This window comes from Crocodylus porosus, unplaced genomic scaffold, assembly GCF_001723895.1.
Source record: "Crocodylus porosus isolate Cpor-Errol unplaced genomic scaffold, CroPor_comp1, whole genome shotgun sequence".
NCBI classification, from domain to species: Eukaryota; Metazoa; Chordata; order Crocodylia; family Crocodylidae; genus Crocodylus; species Crocodylus porosus.
Window position 1 is genome coordinate 171,224,258 of NW_017728906.1, and position 9,577 is coordinate 171,233,834.

At 41.1% G+C, this 9,577-nt stretch overlaps 1 protein-coding gene across 3 annotated transcripts in view; it reads left to right on the forward strand.

Annotated features, from left to right (window-relative positions):
• The window catches only part of XPO4 (exportin 4), a 106,977-nt gene that overhangs the window by 32,975 nt on the left and 64,425 nt on the right, over nt 1-9,577 (forward strand). For all 3 annotated transcript variants that reach the window (XM_019530184.1, XM_019530185.1, XM_019530183.1), the window contains exons 4-5: nt 4,202-4,318; nt 5,057-5,210. In XM_019530184.1, the coding sequence (XP_019385729.1) occupies nt 4,202-4,318; nt 5,057-5,210 (271 nt within the window). The remainder of the gene's footprint in view (nt 1-4,201; nt 4,319-5,056; nt 5,211-9,577) is intronic.

Consider the following 9,577-nt stretch of genomic DNA (forward strand, 5'->3'; position numbering starts at 1 on the left):
GTCTGCATGCTACCTCTCTCCTGAGAATCCTCAGCTGGTATAGGTGAAAATCTCAGTTATTCTGTTGTGAGTAGCTACATGGGCATTGGATTAAGTGTTTGCTTTTGTGGTGTGACAATAAAAAGGCAGGCTGTAGACCTGCTTCTTTGCTTCTGATATGGGTGGTGATAATTAATTAAGGGAACTGTAACTGCATCTTAATTTTGTGCCTTACGGGTAATCATTAAAGGAATTGTACCAGGACCCTAAATCTGACTCTAAGGCCCCTGACACGTTATATTTAAGGTGCCATTAACATGTTAATCTCACCTTAAATAGTAACCCAGCCATATTTCAAGTCAATTTTAAGCCATAATAGTATGGTAAATGAGCCACATGTTTATTCCACATACAAGGTGTAACATCTTTGGCTCATTTGTATCATGCTTTAAACTGAACACGAGCAGGTCCTAATATAATCCATTTCTAAGCAGTTGGAGGAGAAGAAAGTGATCAGGAACAGTCACCAAGGGCATGTCATGCCTGCCCAAACTGATTGCCTTCTATGATGAGATGACTGGCTCTGTGGATGCAGGAAAAGTAATGGGTGTGATTATATCTTGACTTCAGCAAGGCTTTTGATATGGTCTCTCAGCATTCTTGCAAGTAAGCTATGGAAGCAATGGGTTGGATCAGGGGACAGTCCTGGACGTGGATTTGTTTAATATCTTCATTAATGATCTGAAAGATGGGATGGAGTGCACCCTCAGCAAGATTGTGGATGACACCAAGCTGGGGGGAGTAGTAGAGGGGTTGGAGGGTAGGACTAGGATTCAGTGTGACCTATATAAATTGGGATTGGGCCAAAAAAAATCTCATGAGGTTCAACAAGGACAAGTGCAAAGTCTTGCACTTAGAATGAAAGAATCCCATGAATCACTACAGGCTTGGGACCAACTGGCTAAGCAGCACGTCTCCAGAAAATGACCCGGGGGTTACAGCAGACAATAAGCTGGATATGAGTCGGCAGTGTGTCATTGTTGCAGAGAAGGTCAGCAGCATACTGGGCTGCTTTAGTAGGAGCATTGCCAGCAGATCAACAGAAGTAATTGCTACCCTCTGTTCTGCACTGAGGCCACGTCTGGAGTACTGTGTCCAGTGTTGGGTCCCCCCCACTACAGAAAGGATGTGGACAAGTTGGAGAGAGTCCAGCAGAGGGCAACAAAATGGTTTGGAGGCTGGGGCACATGACCTATGGAGAAAGAAGCTGAGGAAACTGGGCTCATTTAGTTTGGAGAAGGGAAGACTGAGGGGCGATTTTATAGCAGTCTTTAACTACCTGAAGTGGGGGGAGGGTACAAAGAAGATAGAGCTAGGCTCTCAGTGGTGGCAGATGACAGAACAAGGAGAAATGGTCTCAAGTTGCATCAAGGGAAGTTTAAGTTGGATATTAGGAAAAACTTCCTCACTAGGAGGGTGGTGAAGCACTGGAACAGGTTACCTAGAGAAGTGGTGGAATCTCCATCCTTGGAGGCTTTTAAGGCACAGCTTGATAAAGCTCTGGCTGGAATGATCTAATTTGGAAAGATCCTGTATTTTGGACTAAGTTTAGCTGGTTTATATGTAAGCAAAGGAGGTGCAGTAAGTACCAGGCACTGCTGCATTTGGACTCAGTAAATCAAGGGTGTCAAACCTGCCTCCAGCTCCAGGCTTATCTAAACCACAGGGGCTCATTCCAGGCTGGATCCGTGGGGCCAGCAACATTTGCTTTTGGGCTGACTGGACAGCAGTGCAGGGCTGTGTTCTGGCAGTAGCGTAAGTCCAGGGCACTGCCAGGGGGATGTCCATCGAAGTCCAGGGACCCTGAATACTGTGGCAGGCTGTTCCTCCCAGCTTCTGGTATTGTGGTGAACTACTACCTGGCCAGATGGAATGGATTGTATGTTTGACACCCCTTCTGTAGATGGTTGCCATCTTATATCAGTGCTCTGGTTGCCATATTGTTTTCTGTAGTGAACATGTTAAGAGGGCCATCAGATCTTTGTTTGATAGGCAGATATGATTTAATTATTGTGCTGTTAACATTGTGATATAACATAAAAATATAATAAAAATATTGGTGACTTGGTGAAGCATTTATGGAACCCTGTGTAATTTTTATTATCAGTATGTAACATATGAAACTGTATAACCTCTTTGGTCAATTCTGCTGTTTTAAAAAGATTACTTGTAAGGACATGCAAGATGCATGGCTCTAAAAAGTGGCTAATAAAAGTTTTACTTTTTCTAAACTCTAGTTTTTTTTATGGGAGACTCATTTTTGATGTTTAATTCAAATGTTTGCTTTCATTATTGGCTGAATTCTGAATTTGTTTCTGGAAATGTAACTAGCCAGAAATGCCCATAGTGCTTTGGGAATCATAAAATTAACGTAATGTGTACTAGAAAGACCAAACTGATGTTCAAGCACTTTAAAGTTTTTTGGTGTTTTTCAGTGTCAAAAAAAAATCTTCCCAATTTATCATCGTAGTGAACAAAGGCTATTCCAAGTAGAATTGAAATTAATAATTATATTTGAATAGGAACTTTTGGATTTAGCACTCAGTTATGGTAAGCTGACATACTGTACACTCTTTTAACATACGTAAGGAAATTGCACCCACAAATAAACATAGCATGACCATGTTTGCTGGATCTGTCTGAGATTTATTTAGCAAGTAAGAATGTTAATTTAATGCGTACTAGCTAAGACAACTAGTTGTCTGTAGGGTCAAGGTACTGACATCAGAGGCATTTTAGAACAAAGATGTTGCAGTTGGTGGGTGGATGGCACTGCTCTCAGCTGTTGTATGAGCTTGCATAAATAGTATCATCTCAACTTTAATCTTTCGGGTGTTCAGAGGTAGTGTGCATATTTCTATTTAACCCCTGGGTATTTGCCAGCATGCATGACCCCTTAACAATTCCTGCCCCTCTGGCCATCCTTGGCACCTTGGCTCCAAACAGTCTAGGAGTAAGGCCAGTAAAATACTTTCATTTTTTTCAATATGTGGTTTCTGTTGCACTTTTTTGTAGTATATGAAACATTTATGGATTTTAGTCACCTCAGTACAAAATATTTGCTGCTTTTGTGTGCAAAGTCAGTTGCAATAAACTAGGGAAAATAGAAACTCAGAAAGGTTGCTCATGGGATGTTATATCTGAAGAAAAGCTTGCTTTGGTAAGAGTGTTAATTTTGCAGTGTATATGGGGAAAAGAGTCCAATTTAAAATTGTATTTGAAGACATGGGTTGTGTTGTGTTGAGGGCAGGAATGGAGGATGTTGTTTTTGTATGTTGTTTTTTTTTGGGGGGGGGGGGGGTGTTACAGAAAAGCTCTTTTGTATAAAAACTTTTAATGTGTCCTGATCATTGCCTTAAGTTTTGTGAATATGAAGGTTTACTCAGCTTCAGTTAGTTAGGAGCTGACAGTGCCCACCTCACTGTAAATGATTGTCTTCCACATTTTATACAAACTCACTGGACTTATAATTCTCATAGTATAGTTGGTAAAGTGCTTTCTAATGGCTTGTATGCTTGCTTGTGTCTTCAAGCAATGATGCTTTCTTTTAAATCTTGCCAAGGTTTCTGCTTTTTTTGGTGGTGATTCTAGGGTTTTTTTGGGGGGGAGGGGGTTGGTTTTTGTTTGTTTGTTTGTTTGTTTGTTTGTTTGTTTTTTACAAGCTTTGCGTTGGGGTGACTTAATCATGATTAGACACCAATATGGTAAATGTAGCAAATGGAACAGAGTGCCCAAATAAACTTCAAATTATTTGAACAGATATGACCAATGGAGGATGCTGGAAGCAGAATATTCCCTAGTAGTAATAAATGTAAAACCCCAGACACAGGGAGAAGAAATAAATAATATGGCTAGTGAAATTAGTTTATGGTTTCCAGGTAAATCTGTAGGTAAAGCAAATGCATTTTCATGATGTTATACTCTACTAAAGTTAATTTTTCATATTGCCCAAATACCAAAATCCTTTAGATAAGGGGAGATGCTTGCCCAATAAATGGACTCTAATGTGCTTCATGATCTGAGGAAAGGTGGTGAGCCAGTGTTCTAGTTTGACTACTTTTTCAGCCAGCTTCTAAGAATATTTTAATAAAGTAATTTAAAATATAATTAAACATCATTATTTTATTGAACTTCTTTGTAATTCCTTTTATTTTTTTTATAGCAAACTTTGGCCTGTTCTATTTTAACGGCTTTGTTGAGTGAGTTTTCAAGTTCAAGTAAAACCAGCAACATTGGATTAAGCATGGAGTTCCATGGTAACTGTAAACGTATATTTCAGGTAAAACAATGTGTATTAATGCAGACTATTTAACTTTATTAAAATAGTTCGCATGTACCAACATATGTATTCAATAAAAATGTATGCATAAGAACTCTGTTATAACCCATATATTAATTCCTTATTTTAGAAAACATCTTGGCAATTTTTTAAAAATATTTGTTTCAGGACCATGTAACATTTTTAAACCTCTTTATGAACCTCGATCTCTGGATCTTTATACAGTAGTAGTACTCTTAATCCTCTGCAGATAAAACTAATGCTCTGTGGAACAATGATAGACTTAAATATAGCTTTGGTTTAAAGCCAAGGAGTGCCATGTATTTAAAAATATTATTGCAGATGGTGTGGTCTGGTTGTCTCAGATGTATTGTTTGGCTATGGAGAAATGTTTTTGTGAAAGATTTGCTTTAAATTCTTTGATTGCTGTGAAATTGGTACAAAAACATTGATAAGCTAAGACCAAATTCCCTTCTCTGTTAATTTTTAGAGGTATTTTTATGTTTTTCTCTTAATTACTGTTGTTCCTGAAAAATCAGGCTTAAACTGTTTTTAAATCTTGTTTTATAGACTCAGAAAAAAAAGTAGGGTCTTTCATAATATTTCATGTATTTTAATGAATAAACAGACTTTCTAAAGAGAAGAATTTTCCTTCCTCTCTTGAACCTTTTCTGATCAAGAATCTAGTATGTGATTTGAGAAAATTCATTTAATCACATACGCTTGTTGTGATTATAGGAGGATGATCTCCGGCAAATCTTCATGCTTACAGTAGAGGTACTTCAGGAATTCAGCAGACGTGAAAACCTCAATGCTCAGATGTCTTCGGTGTTTCAGCGTTATCTTGCACTAGCCAATCAGGTCTTAAGTTGGAACTTTCTTCCTCCAAATTATATCCTTTGTAATATCTGAACTTTACTTCAGATGAGTCGATTCACGTGGGGCCTTTGAAAAATATAAAACCTTTAGTTCTTAGTGGGGATAGTTTGTAACTTGTTGCATTGTGCTTTGCTGGTCACAGTACTCTTTACCTTTTCAAGTCGCTGTTGATTTGCATTTAAGCTGTAAGCATTTCAACTAAGGGAAAAAGTTGTGGGCTGTTGGACTATATGGTATATGTCTGGATGGTGCAAAGCAGGGGGGAGCTTTAATGCGAGACCAAACTGAACCAGCAGAGAGTTGTTCAGAGCTTTTTCTTACTTTGCTTGTAGAACTTAACAGTGAGTCTGCTATCACTTGCCTTCTCTTCACTGACAAGAGGCAAGGTTGAAGAAACACCTTCCAAGAACTAGTCTTTCATTTGACTTCTCTGGGAACTGAGAGACCTACCTATACTACTGCTTCCTTAGGCAGGGATCGCAGGAAGAAAGGAGTTTGCCAGTAGGAAAAAGACTGCAGGTGGCACACCTCTTCCTCCTGCTAACCTACAGGTTCCTTAATGCCCCTTTTCTCCTCTTTCTCTCTGCCTTTCATTCCTTTTTGTGAAGTGTGTTGATTTCTGTGAACCTAAAGAACTGGAAAGAGATTGAAAAGAGTAGAGGAAAAAGGAAGGAATATAATACATAGACATAAAAAGTAAGAGTCTTGGAAGAAGAGAGAAGGAATGAGAGAAGACAGGTAAAGATATCAAAATATCCAGTGCAAAAAATGAACTAGAAAAAGTAAAGGAGAAGTAAATCAGTGCACACCTGTTATACTAGATTTTGCATTTATCCAGCAGAGTTAAGTGCCAATGCTACAATTAAACATTTTAATGTTATATTGGATTAAGCAAAGGATGGAAGAGATTCATTCTCCTCAAGAGGTGGTGTCAACGAATCCTGAGCACTGCTTATGAACAAGGGACGTAAAGTTAGCTTTGTTTTTTTAAATTTAATTTATCACTGATACGCATTCAGAGAACTTGAATGTAAATTCTGGATTATGTACAGGGACTTGATATCGCTTCCAGACATACCCTAGTAGTGGGCGATCACAAAACATTGTCTGGGCTGTTTTTGGTGTGTTTCCACTGACTTGGCAGGTACCAAAAGTGAGATTTACATGCTTGAAAACTGACATTCTTCACATCTAGAAGGCAAAGTGTACATATTTTGACTTATTTTTAGGGAAAGGACTTAAATTATAAGTGAAACCTCCTTGTACTATACTCTTGAAATGCATTGCATTAAATTAAGACTAGAATAATAGGCCATATTACTCATGGTTGGTGCACCTCATCCAAAGTGAAATTATTTCAGATCTGAATTTGGTTCATGTTCTTTGAAGACGAATGCCAATGGCTAATGGGATGGATGTGCTGCTGATCATGTGCAAACAAGAATTTGGATTTGCAGAATGTTGGAATACCTTTCGCAGTTGCCTGTTTTAATCTGATTAGTGTTCACTCTAAGCAGAAAGGTACTTGTGCAGGAAGAGGTGGTTTCTACTGATTTGGCTCTACTTTTGCAGCAACCTTAACAAGGACGCATTGTGCCATGGTTTGGAACAGTGGTAAGTTGTAGCAGTGTAAGCTACACATACATTAGGAGTTTGCAGTGATGCACCTAAGTTGATGAAAAGAAAATATGAGAAACTGAATTGGAGTCCTATCTTCCATTTCATAGATTTTTAGGGCAGAAGGGAGCTATTAGATCATCGAGTCTGACCCCCTGCCCCAGGCAGGAAAGAGTGCTGGGGTCAGATGACCCCAGCCAGGTGTTTGTCCAATCTCTTCTTAAATACCTCCAAGGGAGGGGCTAGCACCATTTCCCTTGGAAGTGTATTCCATATTTTGGCAGCCCTCACTGTAAAGAATTTTTTCCTGATGTCCAGTCTAAATTTGCTGTCCTTCAGTTTGTGGCCATTGTTTCTAGTTACCCTGATGGGTGCCCTGGTAAACATCATATCCCCTATTTCCTGTTGCCCCCCTGATGAGTTTGTAGACAGCCAGAAGATCACCTCTCAGCCCTCTGTTGCGGAGACTGAAGAGATTCAGGTCCCTCAATTTGTCCTCATAGGGTTTTCCTGTAGGACTTTAACCAGACTCTGAACCCTTTCCAGGTTCTCTACGTTCCTCTTAAGTGCGGCACTCAAAACTGGACGCAGTACTTCAGCTGCGGCCTGACCAATGCTGCATAGGGGGGAAGTATCACCTCCCTAGACGTGTTTGTGATGCACCTACTGATGCAAGAAAGAGTCTGGTTAGCTTTACTTATTACGTCGTCATATTGGCGACTCATGTTTGTTTTGGAATTGACTCCAACTCCGAGATCCCTTTCCGCAGTTGTGCTACTTAGAATGGTACCTCCCAGGCTATAGGGGTGTTGATGATTCTTCCTCCCCAGGTGCAATACATGCACTTATCTTTTGTTAAACTGTATCCTATTCTGTTCCTCCCACTTCCCCAGCTGGCCCAAATCTGCCTGGATTCACTCCCTGCCTTCTAATTTGTTTACCTCATATAGTTTGGTGTCATCAGCAGACTTGGACAGGGTGCTTTTTACACATTTAGCCAAGTCACTAACGAAGATATTGAGCAGTACCAGTCCCAGGACAGAGCCTTGGGAGACTCCACTCCCTACAGTTCTCCAGGTAGAAACTGACCCATCCACTACCACTCTAGGTGCATCCCATCCCATAAGCCAATTTTCCACCCACTGGACTGCGTAATAATCTACATTTGCAACTGTTTAGTTTATTTTTAAGAATTGGGTGTGACACTGTCAAAGACCTTTTTAAAATCGAAGTAAATAACATCTACTTCTATCCCTTCATCCAAGCATTTTGTGACCTGGTTGTAAAAAGAAACCAGGTTAGTCAGGCAGGATCTGCCTGCTATGAACCCATGCTTTTGTTGCCCCTTAGCGTTATTTTACCTGCTGGTCCCCCACAAATATGATCCCTAACAATTTTCTCAAAGTTCTTACCAAGGATAGAGGTGAGGCTAACCTACCTATAGTTACCTGGTTTCTCCTTCCTCCCCTTCTTGAAAATAGGGACCATGTTGGCCCTTTTCCTGGCCTCTGGGAACTGTCCTGAGCGCCATGAGTTCACAAACAGTCACACCAGGGGTTCCACTGTGACTCCAGCTAATTCCCTAAGTACCTTAGGATGAAGATCATCAGGGCCTGTTGACTTAAATATATCAAACCCCTCCACGTGCCCCATTACTAGGTCAGCACTAACAGTTGGTGGGTTGGGATCTACCTCACGCTTACCTAAAGCCCCATTGGGATGCATGCTTGTATCTGTGTCCAGAAACACAGATGCAAAGAAATCTTTTAGGAGCTCCGCTTTGGCCATCCCATCTGTTACCAGTTGCCCTAGTCCATCTTGAAGGGGCCCTATGTTACCCTGCTCTTTCTTTTTGCTTCCTATGTATTTAAAAAATGACTTTTTGTTATCCTTAACTTTTGCTGCCAGCCTAAGCTCCGTTTCCGCTTTGGTCCTCCTCACTGCTTCCCTGCAAGCTTGAGCCAAGCAGGTATACTCCTTCTTGGTGGCTGCCCCCTCCCTCCACAGCCTGTAAGCCTCTCTTTTCCCCTCCAGGCTCTCCTGGATTTTCCTGCTCAACCAAGAGGGTTTCTTTGCTCTTTTGCCCCCCTTTATGTGTACTGGGATGGTCCCTTTCTGTGCTTGCAGGATCAGTCCCTTGAGAAACGTGCACCTTCCTGGACTCCCATCTCTCCTATGCTTTTGCCTGTCAGTCCCTCCCTAACTAATCTCCTGACCTTGTTGAAGTTGGCCTCCCTGAAGTCTAGCACTTTAGCCCTACTAGTTATCTTTCCCACCTTTTGCTGTATAGGGAACTCTTTTGATAGGTGGTTGCTATCCCCTAGGTTACCGTGTAGCTGCAGATCCCCTACCAAGTCAACTCGTGTGGCCAGTACCAGGTCTAGTAAGGTATTTCCCCTAGTGGGAACACTTAAATCCTGTCTTAGGTAGAGGTCCTGTAAGCAGGTTAGAAACGTACGTGAAGGGGAGACCTGGCTGCCTGTTCCTCCCAGCAGATGTGTGGGAAGTTCAGGTCACCCATGACAACCAGGTCCTTTGAGCACACTGCCTCTGAGAGCTGTCTCGAATTCTAGGTCTAACTCGTCTCCCTGGTGTGGGGGTCTGTAATAGACCCCCACTACCAAGTCCCTTTCTCCCTGACCCCCCTGTAATCTGACCCATAGTACCTCAGTTTGCCCTTCTTCTGTAGGCCCAGCTTAACTACAGAAGATGTATATTGCTCCTTAATGGAGAGAGCAATGCACTCCCCCACTCTCTCCCCCC